This window comes from Haliaeetus albicilla, chromosome 8 (assembly GCF_947461875.1).
Source record: "Haliaeetus albicilla chromosome 8, bHalAlb1.1, whole genome shotgun sequence".
Taxonomy (NCBI): domain Eukaryota; kingdom Metazoa; phylum Chordata; class Aves; order Accipitriformes; family Accipitridae; genus Haliaeetus; species Haliaeetus albicilla.
In genome coordinates, this window is record NC_091490.1 from 17,007,781 (window position 1) to 17,029,838 (window position 22,058).

Below are 22,058 nucleotides of genomic sequence, written 5' to 3' on the forward strand. Positions count from 1 at the left end.
TCCACTGAAAGCAGTGGGCTTTGCAAACCTAAGGCCTACCAGACTACATTTTCCAAGCACCTAAATATTCTGTCAGTGCTACTGATATTTTCGAATCCCCAAAAGTCTTCTACAACAACTTATTCTTAAATAGATTCTTAAGTAGATTAAAATATCTACTGTAAGACAAGTCTGTTGCAGTTATTTCTCTTCTAGAAATAGGATCATCTTATATGATAAGGATGAATAAATAACTTTTTCATTAAATACCTGTAGTTATGAAAAAAACAGTAACTTTGACCATTAACCTACTTAGAGCAAATACTAAGGGTCTGTTGGATTTAGGAATTCTTTTTTGGGGGGGTTGCTTTGGGTGTTGTTTTTTTTACACAAAGCCTAATAAGGCAATTCTCAGGAAAATAAGAAGGTGTATGTCCCAAACCAGATTGTATAATTCGGCAGCTGCATCTTTCCTTTCCTTAGTGGAAAAAGCAATACTGTTACCATATGAAGTCACTTTGAAGGCATCCCAAAAAAAGGACTGAAGACAGTCAGGACACTAATTTATCCTGAAGAAAGAAAAGACTACTTTATGAAAGAATGTAGACTGTAAAAATCATCCAAGAGGCCAGCAGTTAAACCTTTCTTGGAATAGTTACAGCTGAGGAGAGAATGGACACCAACCACCAACTAAATATTGCGTAACAGGTGATAGAGGCAAGCACCACCAAACGGAAAACTATTATAACCTATTCAAATGCAGATTTTTTCCAAACCAAGGTTTTAAAGGAAGAAGAGAGTTGTGTAACACTCGTTTTTCAAAACCTCCTTTATAAGTTTCCTTATAAAGTAAGTCCAGTTAATGAGAAGACCATCAATTGGTGTAGCAGTTACAGTGTTCTAGAGCATTAGGTGACAGGCAAGGAGGAGAGGACATGAAGACAGATTATGCTTTAGGTTACTCCAAGTAATTGTGGAGTGCTACCAATTCATACTGAAAGCAATTCTTAAAAGCTGGTTTTAGAGAAGACAGAAATAAGAGCTTATCACAAAGTTCTCTAAGAACTGTCACCACTGATGATAAAAGGCACGTAGCAAGAAGAAAGCAAGCACCACGTTATTTGGCAGCTATCCATGATATCTGCACACCTGTGGATTTATCCAGTTGCTTTCTGAAGTTCTGCAGAACTCCTGTGAGGAAGCAGAAATCTGTATTACATGGCCAATTTATACTTCTGGAGAAAGAAAAAAGAAAAACCAAAAAATTTAAAGCATTCTGCAAAGGACCTTCAAACTAAAAGGGCCATTTGCTGTGAAACACAGAAAACAGCCAAAACTAAACCACAAACTCCTGTTTCATAAACAATTGCAGGAAATACTGAAATCCTTCTGTAACATACTTAAAACTAGAAGACTAACATTTTAAAACCCATAATAATCCTGCTTAGATGTTCTCTGAAACACCATTGCACTTCCTCAATAACACGTAATTGTAACTATGAAAAGTACTTTTTTCAAAAGGTTTTACTAAGCCTAAAACCAACATCCGATTCAACAACATATATTTACAGCCTTTCTAGTATCTAGTGCTTGTGGAGAAGGAATTTTTCTGGTGGGCACAGGGGATGTTTTGGATAACACAACATTCATGTAGACTTGCATGTATTAGTAGACTACACCAATCCTACTCCTCCAGCCTGCCCAGAGTGATGGAAGAGGATTTTGCCATACAGGAACACACATCCTAAAATCACACAGAATGAGGTGGCGCAGGATGAGAAATTACTCTGAGCTGACAGTAGCACTCAAGGCTACACAAACCAGCAGTTAACAGCTCCCCACTGTTAAAGAAATGCGGATAAATAAATGTGAGAGAGCTCTGTCTGTGCTCAGCTTTTGTTCCATAATGAACACCACTAAGCAGCAAGCCAGTCTCATTTCAATTGCAAGTACTTCCACTGCAATTCCAGGTATTGATTTATAGAATGAGAGCCATAAACCTCAAATTATTTTAACTGGGGGGAGGAGGGGAGCCAAAAGGAGAAGAAATCAAAATAAATTCTCTCTTACTTAACTGTAATGCAACTACAGTAAAAATTTAAATCCCCTCATAGAGCCTTTGTCACAACAACTACGCTGTGCTGAGAGCGCCTGCTGGCAGAGACACAGCTTATGTTGACAGAAGATGCTTTTCTGCTGACATAGCAGCCCCATCATTTCAAACAAACTTTGTTCATTCCTTTCAGAAGAGGAATTTTCTTTCAATATGCTGCTTCCTTGACCTGCCTGCACTGCCACAGCTGGGCCTGCTCCACCAACTTATATGAACAGATTCACATAATTTCCAAGTGATGAACTGCATTTCTCAAGTCAAAACACTTTTCTATTTTAACATTCTACAGTTCTTTTTAAACTTCACATTCACTAAGTGGGATAAATACCAATTACTGTGACTTTGTTATCAACCAACATAGCTGATTCTGGGAATACTGATGAGGCTCAAACTTCAGGATATTTAATTAATTTAGTTTAACTTCAAGAAAAAGAATTCTCTCAACAAATCTGTAAGATTTCAGGAGAGGAAAATGGTTAAGTAACAAAAGAAACGGATGAGCACAAAAGATAGTCCACTTTGATATTAAATTGGTTCTTTCCCAAGCCACCTATGCAACTTACATACTCTACTTCAAAAGATTAAAAGGTGAACTTTACCTGGTATTACAAAAGCAATTTTTCCTTCTTTTCTAAAAAAGGAAGTACTAAAAACCAAGCACTAAAATATCAGGAAAAACCCACCTGTGTATAAATGACTTTATTTTTAAAATACAAATGACTATTCAAGATCATTGCTTGAATACTGCCTTTCCTATCACATACTGCAAGATGATGTACAGCAGTAACATACCGAATGCATTTTCAGTTTTTGCTGCATTAACTTGAGTTAATTACTTGAGAAGGGGACAGAGGTTGTTCATGCTCTGGGAACCTGTCCTAAATACCACTATTAAAAGATGAGCAGAAGAGTCTGCTAAAAATATTTTAAAAAATGGGAAATCGTTTGATTTCCTGGAGCTGAGCTCTAGAAGGGCTTCTTTACTTGGGTGTAACAGTATATACAACCTGTATAGCTAAAGTGCCTGTGCTGAATAGCCCTTCATGAAGCACTGGGAAATAGAGTAGAAAGAGAACTGAGAAAACTTCATCTGCCCAGGTGCTTCTGCAATGAACTTTCCAAGTTAGCTCACAATACCAGTAGTTCTAAATTTCCCCCCTAAACACCCAAAATTTGGCTATTCTTGAACTAAATGGAAATCAGTCCAGACATCTGTCTTTCAGAAATCTGTGTAAATGTCTGTTTAATCCCTACTGCTAGAATCAGAGAGCACCAGTAGGTCTTAATTACCTGGACCAGCCTCACCTGGGACTTCCACCCACACTCCCTGCCCAGTGGTCCAGGAATAGAATAGACTATTTCAGTTGGAAGGGACCTACAGTGATCATCTAGTCCAACTACTTGACCAATTCAGGGCTGACCAAGTTAAAGCATGTTATTAAGGGCATTATCCAAATGCCTCTTCAACACTGACAGGCTTGGGGCATCGACCACCTCTCTAGGAAGCATGTTCCTGTGGCTGACCACCCTCTTGGTAAAGAAATGCTTCCTAATGTCCAGTCTAAACTTCTCCTGGCATGGCTTTGAACCATTCCCCACACGTCCTATCACTGGATACCAGGGAGAAGACATCAGCAGCTCCCTCTCCACTTCCCCTCCTCAGGAAGCTGTAGAGAGCAATGAGGTTGCCCCTCAGCCTCATTTTCTCCAAACTAGACAAGCCCAAAGTCCTTAGCTGCTCCTCATAGGACATTCCTTCCAGCCCTTTGACCAGCTTTGTTGCCCTCCTCTGGATGCATTCAAGGACCTTCACATCCTTCTTAAATTGTGGGGCCCAGAATTGCACACAGTATTCAAGGTGAGGCCACACCAATGCAGAATGCAGCGGGATAATCCCCTCTTTTGACCGGCTGGTCATGCTGTGTTTACACTGCTGACTCCTATTGAGCCTGCTGTCGACCAGCATCCCCAGATCCCTTTCTGCAGGGCTGCTCACCAGCCATTCCTCTCCCCGTTTATACTTGTGCCCAACATTACGCCATCCTACGTGCAGAATCCTGCATTTTGACTTGTTAATTTCATCCCATTCATCATAGCCCAATGCTTCAATCTATCTAGATCCCCCCGCAAGGCCTCTTGTCCCTCAAAAGAGTCGACAGCACCTCCCAGTTTGGCATCATCAGCAAATTTGCTAATGGTGCATCCAACTCCTGCCTCCAGATCGTTGATAAATGTATTGAACAGAACTGGCCCTAGAACCGAGCCCTGAGGAACACTGCTGGCGACCGGTTGCCAGCCAGATGTAGCCCCATTCACTAGAACTCTTAGAGCTCTGCCCTTCAGCCAGTTTTTCATCCAGCACACACGCATCCCACAGTTGGACAACTTGTCTAGAAGGATGCTGTGAGGGACAGTATCAAAAGCTGTACTAAAACCCACAAAAAACTACATCCACCACCTTCCCTTCATCCACTAGGTGCATGACCTTATCATAGAAGGATATCAAATCAGTTAAACAGGACTTTCCTTTTATGAACCCATCTTGACTGTGCCTGATGACTGCATTATTCTTTAAATGCCTTTCAACAGTACTCAGTATAATCTTCTCCATAATTTTTTGAGGAGCTGAGATTAGACTAACAGGTCTGCAGTTCCCTGGGTCTTCCCTCACGCCCTTCTTGCAAATTGGATTAACAGTGGCTAGCTTCCAGTGTCCTGGTTTTGGCTGGGATAGTTAATTTTCTTCCTAGTAGCTGGTATAGTGCTCCATTTCAGATTTAGTATGAGACTAATGCTGATAACACACAGATGTTTCAGTTGTTGCTAAGCAGTGTTTACACTAAGTCAAGGCCTCTTCTGCTTTTCACCCCGCCCCACCAGCGAGTAGGCTGCGGGGCACAAGAACCTGAGAGGAAACACAGCCGGGACAGCTGACCCAAACTGGCCAAAGGCATATTTCATACCATATGACATCATCCTCAGTATATAAACTAGGAGGAAAGCTGGCCAGGGGCTGCTGCTCAGGAACTGGGTGGGCATCAGTTGATGGGTGATGAGCAACTGCATTGTGCATCACTTGTTTTGCATATTCTAATTCTTTCATCTTTTTTTTTCCCTTCCTTTTCTGTCCTATTAAACTGTCTTTATCTCAGCCCTTGAATTCTACTTTTTTTTCCCCAATTCTCTCCCCCATCCCACTGAGGGGGGATGGAGGGGGAGGGCAGTGAGCAAGTGGCTGCATGGTGGTTAAACCACAACATCCAGCCAGCAGGGGCCTCCCCAGACTCCCAAGACCTTTGGTAGATGATCGAGAGGGGTCCTGCCATAACATCCGCTAGTTCCTTCCGTACTCCGGGAGGAATCCCATCAGGCCCCACGGACTTGTGAACATTCAGCTGATACAGCTGGTCCCTTACAGTTTCAGTGTCCACAAATGGAACGTCACTGTTCCCACACTCACAGTACTCCGACTCAGAGGACGGGGCAGCCCAAGGTCTATCAATATTATTAAAGACCGAGGCAATAAACGCGTTGAATGCCTCTGCTTTTTCTTCATCCCTGTTAGTCAGATGTCAATCTTCAACAAGTATCAGCCCAATGTTTTCTTTAGACCTCCTCTTGCGATTAACATACTTTAAAAAGCCCTTCTTATCTGAAACAACACTGGCCAGTTTCAACTCTAATGGAGCTTTGGCCTTTCGTGTCTTCTCCCTCCATATACAAACCATGGCTCTGCGATCTTCAATTTCACTTAAAACCAGGTTTCTAGCTGACAACTCTGATGGCAAATGTTACAACCATATTTCAAACTATGATTTCAAAGAGAAAAAAAATCAATCAAAACCACAAAAAGTTTGTACTTAGAAATTCAAGTCCATTACACATTTTTGAATAGTACTGGGAAAAATACAGCACAAACAGGAAGCTCAGTTACAACTAAAAATCTTTTAATATACCTTTTTTCCCTCCTTAGAAATAATATACCATGCTTTAGGGAAGCATATTATTTACATTTGTTACATCTGAAGAAAAGAATGTACTTTAAGAACCCTAACTAGGAATCACTGGTCAACCACAATAAGCTATGATATTAAGCTGATACATATCCTTTTCAGTAACAATGACAACAGGGTGGAGTGTTCAAAAATGGTATTTATACCAAGAAAAATTATTTCTTTAAAGTTTAATTTTGAAGTTCAAGATTATTGTCTGTTCTAGAAACAAAGAAAACAATTCTGCACAAGTCTGAATTCTGGAGACTTATAAGCCCACACCCAAAAATATGGTACCATGAAGAGTGATGAGCTAGTAACTTTGAGAAAAATGTGTTAATTCAAATGCAATGACTGGATGCTGATAAGCACATAATTTTTGCTGCAGTGATTTAAGAAGACAGCTCTCCTCAACTATCACTTCAGCTCTCTTGGGGAGGTTAACATATCCACAGAGGAACTTGCAGAAGGGAATGGATGTCTACGTTTCTGCTGGTCAACACAGTAATTTAACATTTTAACACAAACCTATCTTTGCTGCAGACATTGTTACATTGCATGGACTGCTGCTGATGCAGCTCAGGTACAGGCACACTCACTATTCCACCAACGTAGCTGTGAGTGCCCTAGCTTCTTCAATCATCCAAGTATAAGTCAGCTGAATTTACTACCCACTAACTATACAGAAATGTCAGTGTTGACACATTAAAAGACAAAGAAATAACATTTTTGCTGAATCATTTTTAAGATGGCTGGTAATTACTCACTGAAGAGATTGTGTAATCTTGATTCATAATATTAAAGACTAAGAAACGTATTATTTCTTTTTTGGTATTTTTAATTACTAAGCACACAAACTGAAGAACCGCCTTACCTGATAGAGTTTTGTTTCCTGTTTTCTATTTTCATTAAAATTTGTACATCTGACTGAGGAGACGCTGTATAGATTTTTAACCTGAAAAAGAGAACATGCAACAGAGATGAAGAAACAATGATGTACAACTTTTCTTCCTATCATCTGTAAGAGATGGGTACCTTTTGTATGTCAACAGCCAACAGTATATATTTCTTCATAAAGACAATAATTTGCCACGTACTAAGTATTTCCTATAAATGAGGGCTGGAATTACTAGTATGTTTTTCTAATTATTCTAAAGAAAAGGTTCACTGTCACCCCCACTGAGGCTAACTACGGTTACATTTTTTAGAATTACAGTTGCTTCATTTGATCTTTATGCCACAAGTCAATTTCTTAATATTTTCCTGGTTTAAATTTGGTGGCTATACTCCAGGGTTAGCTGGTCGGTGAACGTTAGGATGGTTTTCATCACAGGAATTAAAGATGTACTGCTGACTGGGAACTCAGTTCTCCATGCTGAAAGTGCAGCTAGTTTAAGCCATTTATTCAGAACCGTTCCCTTTTTAATTAGTGCATTAGATGAACTAGGCAGAAAAGTTATTCAATACACACCTTTGACAAACTACAGGATCTGATTCCACTGGATCAATGTACGGCTTAAGGATATCAGCGAGTGTTTTATCATCAGGCACCCTTTCAGCAAAGATAAAAATCAAATATGTAAAACATGGTTCATCATGTACACAAAAAATCTATTATCTGAGTCATTTGGAGGAAGCTGTGTATTTGCATGCTACAGTGGCACAACTGAGTAGTTTATGGGAGGATCATAAATGTGTATCAATACAGCATAAATAATTGACAGCTTTATCTCAATTTCAACACTGGGACTTCACTGGCATATACAGGGAGTAAACAGATGCGTATCTCTAGTTTCTAACCCTGCAGCAGTAACATGCTGTTCCTACAGCCCTAGAAGTAGAAAAGGGCATACTTCTCATCCCCCTTCAGGCTAGGAAAAAAGGAGAAAGATTTGTCAACAAAAGCTTATTTTTTGGCCTTTGCAAAATGTGTTTGTGGGCTTTCCTACAAAGCAAACAATGCAACCATTTCATCCTATGTAAAGGTCAGCTCCAGTGTGCAGGCGAGGAGGGATGGCAAATCCTCCTGAACGTCTGGTCCATGAGAACAGGGTATGTTAGGTGTACGGGATATTGCTATCATGCATATACCAGCTCCTCTGTTTACACAGAGAAAAGGACTAACAATCAAACATTTTGCCTGATTTGAAAAGCCTGCTAGCTTCCAAAGAGGAAAGGACTACACAGCTTTAAGGTTTTTTTTTCAATTTAAATGCCCTTTTAATTAAGACCAAAAATAATATTCGAGTTTACCTTGTATAATAGAAATAGATAAGAACTGATCAAAATATTTTGCAGTTCAATTTCAGCAGAGTAATTTAAACTTTATAAAAATCTGTTTTTCAAGCTCTGTACCCTTTTAAAGTGTATTCAGCACGACAGTGAGGAAATATGAGCTTCAAATGCCAGTAGAACTTATTCTCCCTGAAAAGAAAAAGAAACGCATATTCTTAATGTTGGCTGTTAACTACTACTTGTTTTTTCTATGATAAAGCTCAGTAGCCTGCGGCATGGGTACAGACGAAATATAGTCAAAATTTTGAATGGCATTTTCAAAGAGTAAAAGGTGCATGCAGCGAAGCCAAGATGCACTTTCAAAGATGCAATGCTCCCAGATCCTGCTGAATTTCAAGTCCTCATGGGACAAAAATATCTTCCTTACAAATACAGGTAACTTAACACCAATTAACTGATCAACAGCATTTCACATTTTAAAAGGGAGTATCTTCCAGCTGACTTTCTGTATGTATAGCTGACCTTTAATTTCAGAAAAGGAAACTGCTTTCTGGCATATCACCCAGGACAGATCGCCAAACCTGTGCAACAGTAATAGCCAGAGGTCCCAGCTGAGGCCAGGTTCTACACAAAATAGGGGACTCAACTTTTCACAGCAGTGATGGCCTCAATAGAAAACACATCATGGGTAGGGAGGGAAGCTGCATTTTGGCATAACGTGGGTAACAGAATAAATCTTTTACAGAAAGATCAGGAAGCTTTTGGTGGAGACCAAGATCAATGTCATGTTCCTTTCTCCAGTTTGTTAGTTTTAAGAACTGTCTTCCCTTTCCAGCTAGCATAATTAAACCCTGAGAATACATGTTACTGAAGCATGGTTCCAGTACAATGTCATCTTAAGAAAGGCAGTATTACCTAGAGGATGCTTCGCTAGATTAGGAAATCTCTTTTTGCCTTTTTACTCAGCATTATATAGCAATTAACATCATACAATTTAATTCACTGACTGTTCTCACCCCAAATTAAATCCCCTTGAGGCACACATTGGACTTCTCCATCCTCCCACATTACCTACCAAATGCACCCAGGTCCTTGAGCAAAAGCAATCCCATGAATGGGTTTGCCTTTGCCTGAGGCAGGAATAACCCAGACTGTTTTCCCCAGCGTATTTTTTATGTGCACTACAGGGACTTTATCCCCTTCTACAGTACGTAAAAGTTTTGATTGGGCAGGGCCAGCTCAATTGGTAGATCCTCTGGTGTTGACTAACCACGTGGCTTTTGCTAAACATGTATCCCAATGTTTGAAGGCCTCACCACCCATTGCTCTCAATGTAGTCTTTAGCAGTCCATTGTAATGCTGCTGAAGTCAATATTGACTTAAGACAAAGTATTTTTCCTCTCATTGCTCCAAATTCTCCGATTCAGTATGGTGAGCATAACAATATTTTTCTATAAGAATCTCCTAAGAAAAAGCACAGCTAAAAGGTAGGGGCATGGCCCTTTGGTCTGGTTCAGAATTTTACGCTCATGACTAAGAGCAAACATTTGAAAGAGGAAGGAGGGAACTACTAGCATTTAGAAATCAGAGGCCAGACATCTATGTGAAGCATAGGAATGTCTAACGGTACTCCCCCTCCTTTTTTTTAAATTTGTGTTTTAAAACACTGCTTAAGACCTATGAATCATTATATCCAGGATAATTACCCTCAGTTATGCAAAGATTTCGGTACTACAATTAAAAGTAAACACAGTGTTGTTCCAACATGTTTAATTTGTTTATCAGGCAGATGAAACATTATCCAGCAGGTTCTAGCTGGCTGCAGAGACAAGTGTACATGCATCCAGTAGCAAAACAGTAAACTTAGCTGCTAAGTTCAATTAACTATGGTACCATTTTTAAATGCAAGCACTTTATAAAAAGTGCTCTTATCAAATAAACAATCATTCCCTTACCTCTTTATTCCTAGGAGAAAACTAAACTTTACAGCTGAACTATACTTCCTGTAGTATAAGTAAAATCAGAAGCGTTAGTGTTTATCAAAAAAAGAGCAAGCAAGAACCCTAGCTCCAAGGACCTAATAATCAGAATAAAAAGAACCAATGAAGTCCAAGTTCCCCAAAACAACATGTGACTCAGCAGAGTTGGGCAGCACGCCTTGTGATTCTTCCCCTCTATCTGCTCATGTTAAAGCTGAGAATGAGAGAGCCTTCCTTAAATGAGAAGGTAAAGTTAGAGCACATCAGGTCTGAAAGAGGTAAGAAGATTGTATGACCAGAGCTGGAGGATAAAACAAAAAACATTATTAATTACATAGCATATATAACCAGAAGCTGACATAGTACCTTGCCTCATCAATTTTATGCTATTTTGCATATTGGTATGATACCATCTTAAACTACCAAGCTGAAAAAGGTTTTGAAATAACTCAAAATCAGTGAGTGGAATTTTGGAAGTTTTTTGCAAGATAAGTGAAACAAAGTTTTGCAATTCTTCATTCTGACAGCTGAAGGAAGCATCAATGCTACCATAAACATAGAGCAAACTGGAATATTGATAGGGTTATGGAACCAGTGCAACTGACTTGTGATTAACAAGCTTGTGATTCCTCAGACATATGTTAATATCTGGTATTTAACATGGCATGGTATTAATTCAAAGCACTTTCCCAAGCAGACTAGTAAAAGTTCCTAATCTTTAGACATAGAAATAGGGTCACCATCATTAGCTGCAGGAAACACTAATGATGGGCACATTTATTAAAATACTTACAAGATAAGGACTGTTCAGATGAGGTTTTTGTTATAAGTTATCAACTAAAATGAGGCTTTCTGGCATTTTTTCATTTAACTCATCATCTTCCACAATTTTTTCAAACAGGCCATGTTTATCTACTCTAAGTGACCAACACTTATTGTGATATGGACTTTGTTTCTGTCAGATTTTTAAATCAAGACAGCCAAAGCAAGAGGAGTACTACATATCTTCCTCTCCCAAGTGGAAACAGACAAACTGTGACACAGCTCACAGAAACATGTATGTGGCCTAGAGCGCTGTCTTTAACACAGGCACTTGAAAAAGAAATGTTCCAGAAGTACTTCTAGCTATCTGCTACTTGTTGTTAGGAATACTCTTTATGTGTCTGCAGACATGGTCTCACACAGCACATTCTGATTTCACATGCAAGAACAGTTCCCTGTGGGCTCACTGAGGCAGACTCAGCTCATCACTGCAGCTGTAAAATCAGCTGAAGAGGGTTCTTTTCAGACTTTCACCCTCCCTCCTCCTTCCAGGTACAATCTAGTCTACGGAAGGGTGCACAGAAAGAGCTATGAATCAGGGATTCTGAACACTGAAGTTAAAAAGATCATTCCTTGTCAAAAAGTTTCACTTTGGAAAAACAGAAATGTTGATTTTTTTTTTTTCAGCATGCCAATACCGAAACTGCAGTTAAGTACTCTTGCCTGAAAGTAAATGGCAAGCAGAAAGAGGTAAAATAGATTAAGAACAGGGTAGAAGGAGGCAAGGAAAAAAGCAGCTTAGAATTGGAATATCCTCATACTCTTTGCTGTACCATGAAGTCTTGAAAAACAACCTGCTGGATGCCTGTTATTAACATGAAGCATCCCTCACCATCACTGATCTCTGGCCAGCTAGAGAACTTGATGTCAACTGTAGATGCTATCAAAGCTGTTTCACAACAAGTTCTGATTAAAATTAGGTATCTTGGCTCCAGATCTCACTGACTTCATTTTCCACTATGGCTCACTGGGGTAGTATTTCCTTCAAATACAACTGACATGTACTATGCTCATTTTCTAGAAGAAAATGCTTAATTGAGTCATCTGCAGTTGAGTAACAACTCACTGCATGAAGTGTTCCATGCCGCTCGGCTGCCATGGAACGCCACTCCACAGTTTTCTTGAATACCAAAGCACTGACTATAAAACTACCAAACGGCAGAGATCTGGATGAGGCACAAGCACTGTTGATGTCAGTAAAAGCAGCATCACAGCCCATCCCTGCATTGCTTGGCTTCACATCCTATTTTGGCTACTTCAGAAGCATGGAAACTGATCAGAGGGAAAAAGAGGAGCCAAGCACCTCTTCCCCTGCATGAGATGTAGCTGCAAATTATGTTCAGAACTGCACAGGCTGTTTTGCAATTACTGTTCTTCCAAAGCAAAGTAACTGTCTCCCTTTCATTTCTCCTAAAACTTCCAAAAAATTATTTTCTATTATCAACTGTAGTTTTCACAGAACTACATGTAAATGATTTTTAAATTTTTCGCAGCCACAACTGAAAGATTTTTATTTCTGATGTTACAAAGACAGCAACAGTATATACAAAGTGGCTGTTACCTCCAGCTAGCTCTCAGGACAACTGCAAAAATTCTCACCATCTTTTATGGTTAATGCAGTACCTAGGAAGACACTCCAAGTACTGTGGGGGTAGGCAGTACAGCTGCTTGGAATTAAAGGACATATCTACAAAGGATTCTGGCACTTGGACATACCAGTTAAATACCTTGACAGATTTTTAGAAGTGTCCAATGTTTGTGTTATTTCTTAAAACATTTATGAAATATCTCATAACGCTTAACTTTCTTACCTACATTTCCTCTGAAGTCAATTTTGCCTAGATTGCAGTAGAAGATTTTGTGTGTGTGTGTATGTATATGTATGTGTAAAATAAAATATATATAGACAAAAAATTCCAAATTCAACCCATCTTAAGATACCAACTGCAGTTCTGGCCCTGCAGAAGTACTTCACTGCCAGCCAGTCAAAGATAGCAATTCACTGATGATTTTGTTTCTATTTATCAACTAATATTCTTAATATGTTTTAAAAACAGTATACAGGACATCTTACATCAAAGCGCAGATACTGTAGAGACCTCTCTATGTTATTTTGAATTGATAAAAGAGATGAAAAGGACGTAAGTAAGTTTAATGAAGGACCAGTTATCCTTTAATTTGACAATACCCAGTACTCTCACCTAATGCACTGAAGTTTAATTTAAATACTGGGCATTCAGTATCTACACTTTTGGATAATAATGCCTTTCTCAACTTTCTTAAGCAATGAAGATTCAGCCCAAGTAAGTGATTAGATTCTCTTGTGGATTAAAAAAAATAAAAATTTAAAATAAGAGAACACGCAGAGGTGTGATGATTTCATTCCCCCGTCCCCACCAAACTCTGTGTTCCTAGTGCCAAACTGACTTTGTTGCACTTCTAACAACAGCATACAAAAGTGGATGTCTCTGTTTCCTTGAAACTTCATCAAGCTAATTCCTGGATTTGATGTATAAACAGTAAAAACTGCAATATTTCTACTGAAAGTTCATAAGTTTCCTAGTTACAGTAAACAGTAAGACAATCAATGAAGAAACTGAAGTGCACCTCCTTTGTAACACATATGGTCTTCTATCAAGGGGCCTCCCAACAGCAGGAGATGTTACTAACCATGTGTGTTGCAATAATCAAACATGCCGGGCCTGAACTGAGATTCCTGTGTAAATCAAAGTGACACGGTCAAGGCCAAGTAACCCCAACTGTAATAATCTTTAAAGAATAAAACTACTGTCCTCTTTAACTTCTGCAAATAAACAAAATTACCATCAGATTCACTATAGAATGAAACATTTCAGTTGCTAAACAAAACAAAACAACAACAAAAAAGAGTAAATCTCAGGTACAGAACTCCGTCAGTACTCATCTTCACATGGGGTTGCTCTGAAAAGCTACTGATTTACTGAAATTCATTAACATCCTGCTCTCTGATCACTCCAGAGTAGCATTCCTCTGCCTGGGAACTTACTTTGGAGGGTCCTAGAAAGCAAGCAAAACTATGTACTAAGTAACAACTATATTCAAGTTTAACAGCTCCAACAGTGTAGCATTAGCCCAAAACCCAGCTCAGATAACTCCTTGGTAAATTCTCAAGATCAGCAACACTTCAAACAATTTTAATTATCCCTACCTAGCTAGGGATTAGAGTTGACATTTTAGGGCTTTCAGGTGTACATCAAAGTAGCTTCTCTAACACTGATGATCTCTTAACTGATGCTAATCCCAAATCTCCACACTGTATTTTGTTCTCAGAATTAAATCAGACAAGAGAGAGAATGAAAAAGATTCCTCCTTCTCCCACATATATCATCTGATCAAATGCTGCCAAGCTGCAGGCGTGCCTGCCGCCAGGGAGGAGACTTGTAGCCAGCCCTCTGGCCCCTCTTGGTGGGGAGGAGAGGCAAGAAGGATTTTGTCTGGGAGGTGCTGTGAACAGAGCGGGGAGGAGGCTGGGTGGAGATGCCTATGACAGTGTAAGCAGCAGGGAGGTTCGGAGCAGGGCAGCACAGGCTGCAGACCTGAGGGAGCTGCACTGCCCCATTTCAGCGTCTCACCGCTGTCATCATCTCCCGCCAGGGAACCAGGAGCCATGGAGTTGCAAGCTCCCTCCCCTCTTCCCGTTTGACCTGCTGGCTAGAGCTCTCCAGTTGCTGCCCCAGCCCTCGTCCCAACCTGGTCACATTCTCTGCCCCTTCCCAAAGGCTCCCTACCCAGCGGGCCACCCCAACTCCATGGCAGCATGTGTCCAGAAGGGGAACTACCACTTCTACTGGAAAATAAGGGTACCATAGAAAAGGTAGGGTGAAGCAGCACATGAAAAATATTTTGCGAATAAGGTGTCCTAAACCATCTCTAAGTCAGGTGTCCCATGAGTTCACAAACTGGACTCAGACTCTACTGTCCAATAACCCTCCATTATCTAGATATTCAATATTACAAGTTAAGTCTAATCCATGTGTTGCCCAGCATTGGCACGTATGCTTTCACAACACCAAATTCAGCAAACAGACTAATGGAAAGCAGGAAATGAAGAGTCTGGTTAACACATCCAAACAACCACTTATCTGTCCTCCAAAGTTGGCAGGGGCACGGGATGACACAAGAATACATCTTGTACTTCCTAGTTTTGGATTACTCTCATTCCTACCTTGTACAGCCTAACAGCTTGGCTTGCATGGGGACTGTGAAGAGGACATCAGAGAAGACTGTTCTCAGCTTTCCATGCACATGTTGAGCAGCTTCCAACCTCCACCCTCTGGAGCAACCCCTCTACAAATCTCGACTGACAAACAGCATGAGAAGGGGTTTGGATCTACAGAAAAGTAGACATAACAGACCCTGACCACTGTCAGGTGTTAAGCTCATGTAATGCAATTATTTGCACAGCCTTACCCCATCTGAATGTAATATTCAACAAAATGTTATGGGGGTCATGAAGTCACAGGGGATAGGTGTCAAATGGCTGATACTCACTGGTTCGATCAAACCTTAAGGTTTGGTTCCTCAGGAGCCCATTTAAAGAGAGCAAGCAAAACATGCCAATTAAAAAAAAACCAAACCAACCAAAACTAAAGGTTAATTTTTAATCTGCATCACTGAATTCAAACAGCCCATTACTGCATGAATAGCAGTAGCAGCAAAAGAGAGGAAACATGTCCTTTGTGTACTACTTGCTGAGCACATTCCATACCCTTGGACAGCATTTACAGGAAAGAGATGGTTACTTCCTATCCTCTTAAGAACAGACAATGTTATCATGTTCTTTCTTATGGGATGTGAAAGTCTCAGAAAGGCTAGCATTCCAAAACAGCAACAACAACAACAAAATAATACCCCAGGACTTTATGATTGACAAAAAAACAGTAAGGCATTCTCCCAGACAGCCTGTGAAATATTTCCATGTCTATTTGCCAATAAGTCACCTTCCTTGCCCCATCCTCTTAGTTTTTAAATCTGCTTCTGGTTAAACAACATAAAGCACATGATATGCGTGAAAGCATAATCTGCTCAAAGCTTAATTTGTTTCCAATGCAAGCTACACTTCAGTATGTACCCAAAAACGCTTTACAGAGAAAAAGAACTAAAAAACATGGTACATGAAGGCAAATTTCTGTGAGCACAGCATTGTACCATGCCCAGGATCTTCCCAATAGTGTCAAACCTCCCTGTATCTGTGCCTTTTCTGTTCTTCTATCTTTCTCTTAGCTACTGATCCCAGCACCCCTGGGCCTTCTGCCCTTGCTCTGGCTCTTAAAGACTACTCCTTACCCTGTACTCCTTCAGGGTGTTTATGTTGTTTTATCCACAACGTTAATGAAATTCCCCAGGAAAGATAAACGCAGCTCTAAGAGGGAGATACTTCAACAGCATGAGCCTAGCACAAGGTATCTGTAAAAGGTAGAGCATGCGGCCAAGAAAAAGCAAGTCAGTGCAGAAGCAGACAGCCTCTGCTCAAATGACTAACATGTGCAAGGTTTGGGGCTACCACCTGGTCTGTTCTGAGCAGACAGCCTCAGTGATGTATAAATTTGGGGCTGAGGGAGGAGAAAATGCCCCAGATGTTCTTTCTTTCCATTGGTCCACCCTGGGTTTTCTCTAGCAGAACCGGTAAAATATGTAACTTTAAAAGGTTACGCTTCTACATCTATTTTATGCCCTATGTTCTGCTAAACCAAACCCCTCAGCTTTTGCCCCAGAACAGAAGAAATGACAGAGGCAAGTCTGTGGAGGGGTTGCTTTTTCAGGTCGGTCTTTGCTTTGCCAGAGAGAGACACCTGGTGGCCAGTCAGCGCCCAGCCATCGGCACCGTGCAGAACAGAGGGAAAAACCGGTCCTGGGAGCAGAACTTGCCACCAAGACCGAGATCATGAAGAAAACAAGTGAAGGAGCCAGCAGGGGTAGCTGGTACAGCTGATTACTGTGGGGAGCCCGGAAGGCATTTGTATTCGCTCCCAGTAGATCACCAAGATGAACTCCAGACCTGTTTCCTGCCATAATGAAATACTGTGTAATATTTTTTTTTTATATTTTTTTATTTTTACTGTGAAAATCCTTTGAAATACAAACTCCAGATATCAGAGAAAACCCACAGAGTGGATGAAGGGAAGAACATTTAAAGTCTTCTTAGCCTTTTTCCTGAATTCATATCTGTCTGTCTGCACTTGTCTCTCTACACTGTGCCATATCAAGCATCCACATCCTCCAGCACAGCAACTCCTAACATGGCATGCAACGGAAAGAACTATGCTGGAAGCACCTCTTCAGACTTAAAATCAGCCTTTTCAGAGAGAGATATTTTTGCAATCATTCTACATCAATCCATTGTCATAAACCTTTAAAGAAGTGTTTTCTTTTCTAGCAACAAAAGTCAATGTTAATTAAAAGATGGAAGAGCACAACAGTGCTGATTCTTCCTCCTGTTACTCAATGGTGGTTGGTATTTTTCAAAATAAAGCATGAATTTCATAAGCTGTTCAACTGAGCTCAAAGAGCCTAAAAAATGAAAACCTGCACCACAAAACATTAAATCTAGATAGCTTTTGTAAAAAACCCATGCATCTAACAGATTTTAAAAGCAAGTATATTGGTATGAATTCAGATTCTCATCATTATGCATTCAGTGAAAACAAAACATTGCTGACTGTAACCAACTGAAGACTCACATGCAATTGAAGGTGGTTGAATTTTCTCTTCTTTTTGTAAATCCAACAGGCAGCGTTCTCAGGTCAATGTTACACTTTCGAGCTTTGTTTCTCAAGCAACATAACTAGGAAAAAATAAAACCAATTTAAAAAAAATAATCTGAATAATATATTCAAAACCTGAAAGTTAAACAGTAAAAGAGTAATGTTGACAGGAATTATAGGAAAATTGTAGAAAAGGCCATATTTAATGAAGTACTTTCTTCAGCTTTTTAAAAAAAAACCATCACGAATGATAACGTTAATAAAGTAAGCCTAGAAACTACCTGAAACATTTTCAGGTGAAGTTTCTCCAAGGTTAAAAAACAACATGCCAACAACCTCTTTATAGTTACACATTGTGAAAGCCACTGCCAGCCTTTGTGGGTGTAACACTACCCACGGAGCTATTTTTTGGGCTACAACCTCGCTAGCAGAAGGGATGCACACGCACCATGTCAGCCACTCTGACAAATTCCGATTTGAAGGTAGCACTAAGGGTATCATCCCATAAACATGCCTAGTATCACTCCCTAAAAGCTACTACCTGTGTAGCATCTCACCATCTTCAGTGCACGTTTTCAAGGCATCACAGTGGCAAGTACACACAGACACAGAGTATGACTTCAGCCTGAGAGAAAGCTGGAGTATTCTGAATTTACTTTGTCATCAACATGAGTTCTTGCCAACTAAGTTTAGTGCTGTATTTAAAGATATCTTCACAAGACTGGAAAACAACATGGCCTTGATGCCCTTCAGTAATCAATGAGTTGAAATATTTTGGAGCGGATTTTGTTCTTCTGGCTTTAGGTGGTTTTTAATTTTTCCCTTCTTGATCTTGGTCTTTGCAGTTTATCGTCATAGGACATTCAGGAAATGCCATACATTTCTGTGATCTCATTAATGCTTTACTGGAATTAGAGGAGTTTCACGAAAATCTCCTCTCACCCTTAGAAGGCTGCCTTTTACTTCACTGTTGCTTAAATTTATTCTTTGCAGAACTCCAGTTGCCTTAATTTGGTATATGGGGAAGCACATAATAATTCTTAGGCAATTAATAAATCCACTGTTTACCTGGGAATTTTGTAGTTAAAAATACAAAAAGGTTGTGGAGGTGGAAGGAAACATTCAGGCTTTCTTAACACACATCTATCATCAAACAGCAAGAGTGGTCATGCATCAGTTTTAAGAATGTACGCTGTGAGCAAACTATTCTTCTAAGCAATTGGACGCAGACATCAATACTACTATTACAGAAACCTAGAAAGACTTCTTTTGATTTCTGGCTCTGAAATTCAGGGTCATTCACACTTTCATAAGAGAGGTATCAGCTCTGAAATCTGGATTGGGACTGCCTCAGTGGGAATTCAAAGGTAGTCAACCCTATCTCCAACTGGCCAAGCTGCGAATTTAAAACTTACAAGTTTTTTTGTTGTTGGACTATGCATAGTAGGAAGTCGAGCAGCAGCATCAGCTGTCCTTCCTACATCTTCCAGGAAACGATAATCTGAAGGTAAAAAAAGAACAAGGAAAAATGCAGTGCTAACCTAGTAAAAACAATGAATTTTAACAAGCACAAGGAATATTCTTACCGCTCAAAAGGTTCAAGTCAGTAAATTCATTTACAGAGATAAATGCTGTTTTATCCCTGACTCCATTACAGCTCAGTGCAAGCTTATGCTTCTTTACACACAATAGACTGAAACGACAAAAAGAAAAACATTAACATACCATTCAACATGAGTGAGGAAAATAACCAAACCAATTTAATTCAGATACTAGATACCTGCACGAATATTTCATGCATCGTGGACATCTGTACTTAGCTTCCTCTTTGCTGCATGTTTCGCATCTGAAAAAAAAGTAGCTCTTAATAAAGCAGTATCTTTGTGCCTGTCTGGCCTGGGAAGGTGCCCGCTCGACAACCGGGCGCTATGTCATCAATTGGCATTTTCAGGAAAAGTTATATGAACTTTGAAAGAAGAAGGAAAAAATACAAATACCCTAGATCAGATAAGGTAGCAGACAAAATAATGCAAACTCTGGGAAATGCCTCCAAACATGTACAGGGGTCTTACCTATATTAAAACACAGTGCAGATGCTCTAAAGAAAGAGAAAAACCCCGTACTAAGCGCAGAGTTGGAAGCATAGCAAGGCTGTATCAGTTTATGCTTTGTGGCCTGGTTGTATCAGTGCTTTCCCCGCTTACATCACCTGTAATGTGCATTATACTATGTTGGCTGATAATGCTCCCAGTTTTAGGCAGATAGAAAATAAATGTCGAGAATTCACAATAAAACCTGAAAACTGCACCCCATTTTTTCAACAAAACAGAATAACCATGACAATATCATCAGCAAAACTTCTGCTGGCTGTTAGCAGTGGAAACCCCAAAGTCAGGGAACCTCTCAGGCACAACGTGTAAGCTTTAGGAACATAGCTAACAAATATTATCTCATTAAAAAAAATTTCCTCTACAAATACAATCTTCTGCTTTGTAACTGGCTATTACAACAGATGTTTCCGCTATTCTTAGGAAAAAGTTCTTGATACATTAACCGAAGCAACCATCAATTTTCATTTACTTTGACTCCAACAAATGGGGAAGGGAAATAACCCTCCCCCACATCAGTACAGTTTTCAAGAATGGCACATACCCACCACTTCCACCTACTAAAGCAAAAACGTAAACCTCAAAGTATTTTTCTTCCTCTCCCCACCACACGCTTGCTGCTAGTGGATAGGGGAGATGTGAAGGACAAGCTCAGCAGTACCATCTCCTGACGAGAAGGTGGCTCTGTGTACTGGCAGCACGAAGTATTGCAAAAACAGAAAAATAGCGTTTCGTACACTGCAAAACAGAAACAGGAATCACGCTGAACAAGGATTCCTTTTTTCCTTATCTCCACCGTGCCCAATGCACGCTGGCAGTTCACCTGCAACGCCAGAGAAAACTCCGCCACGCGTCACCCGCCTGCAGACCCCAATTAGCAGGCAAAAGCAGACCCCGCTGCCTAGGGCAAAGCCCACCCCGCGCCCAGAACAGCCCCCTCGCTCCTCAGAGAACGAAACCGCCCCGTGCCGCAGCGCTAACGCCCCTCGCGGAGAAGCCTACTCCCCTCCACACGCGCAGAGGAGACAGAAGGCGCGGGGGCTGCAGGGCAGCGATGCCGCGCACCTCGGCCGCCTGCCCTCCCCAGGGCACCGGCGCCCCCCCGGGGGGCCCGCAGCAGGCCCGGCCCGCAGCAGGCCCGGCCCGCGGCGCCCCCGGGGCAGGCCCGCGGCGGCGGCGCTGCGCGAGGAGAGGCCGCGGCGCAGCCCTTCCCTTCGGCGGCCCCGAGTTTTGGCGGAGCCCGAGGAAGGCGCTCCCGAAGCCCAGCCGGCCGCGAGCCTCTGCAGGAGGCCTGAGGGCGCTCCCGCACCCTGCCCGCGTCCCTACCTCTGCAGGGACATCTTCCGCCCGCCCGCCCGCCGCCGAGGGCCCTCGGGGCCTTCCAGCTCCGCCATGGCTGCGCGGCGCCGCCTCCCCACGCGGTGCCCGACGGGGCCTGGCCGGGGCGGGCCCTGCCCCGGCCTTTCCTGGGCAGCGGCGCCGCCTGGCGGCCCTGGGCTGGCGGCGGCCTCAGCGGGCCGCGGGGCCCTGCCGGCGCCGGGCCTTGGCGTTAGGCGGGAGTCGGCCCGCTGCCTGCGGCGCTGAGAGCGTCCTTCAGGCTTTATCGCTCCTGCCTTAGACTGTTCCAAAGCCCCGCTTCCCAGGTGCTTTTTAATGGATTTTTAACCATGAAAAATAACAAGAAAAGGAAAAGGGATAAAAGGATTCTGACAAAGACTCTTGTAATCTCACATCAACCTAAATTTTGACAAAATATTAATTGGAATTGACAAATTTTGCCCAATTGGACTATTCGCTGGATTGGACACAGGTGGACGGGCCACCTTTACTTAACTCGGAAAAGAAACATATATACTTTTATGTGTTTGTTAAATAGCTCAGGGCTTGCTCTAAAGTTTTGCTCTAAAGTTTTGCTCTAAATTTACCTTGCTCTAAAGAAGGCTAACCACCTAAGCAACCATGAAAAATTAATTGCAGGGTACAGGTACTTGTTAACATTGTGGGACGAAATTGTACGACATCTGCGAATGCCCGTGGGAGCTCCAGTAAAGATGCCTGCATACAAGAGGCTTTCCAAAACACACACT

At 41.3% G+C, this 22,058-nt stretch overlaps 1 protein-coding gene across 5 annotated transcripts in view; it reads right to left on the minus strand.

Moving 5' to 3' along the window:
• Positions 1-21,427, minus strand: part of ZNHIT6 (zinc finger HIT-type containing 6) — a 37,578-nt gene extending 16,151 nt beyond the window's left edge. The window contains exons 1-9 of one of the 5 annotated variants that reach the window (XR_011325745.1): positions 21,298-21,427; positions 19,644-19,709; positions 19,450-19,556; positions 19,279-19,364; positions 17,840-17,943; positions 8,440-8,508; positions 7,556-7,636; positions 6,959-7,039; positions 1,129-1,170 (exon numbers count right to left, since the gene is read on the minus strand). Coding sequence is in view for 4 of the 5 variants with exons in the window: in XM_069789136.1 (XP_069645237.1) it covers positions 1,137-1,170; positions 6,959-7,039; positions 7,556-7,636; positions 8,440-8,508; positions 17,840-17,943; positions 19,279-19,364; positions 19,450-19,556; positions 19,644-19,709; positions 21,298-21,365 (696 nt within the window). In the remaining variant the exon portion in view is untranslated. Of the gene's footprint in view, positions 1-1,092; positions 1,171-6,958; positions 7,040-7,555; positions 7,637-8,439; positions 8,509-17,839; positions 17,944-19,278; positions 19,365-19,449; positions 19,557-19,643; positions 19,710-20,515; positions 20,731-21,297 lie in introns of those variants that run through there. The other 4 variants (XM_069789136.1, XM_069789133.1, XM_069789135.1 and 1 more) reach the window with 4 other exon arrangements.
• Positions 21,428-22,058: the final 631 nt, after the last annotated feature.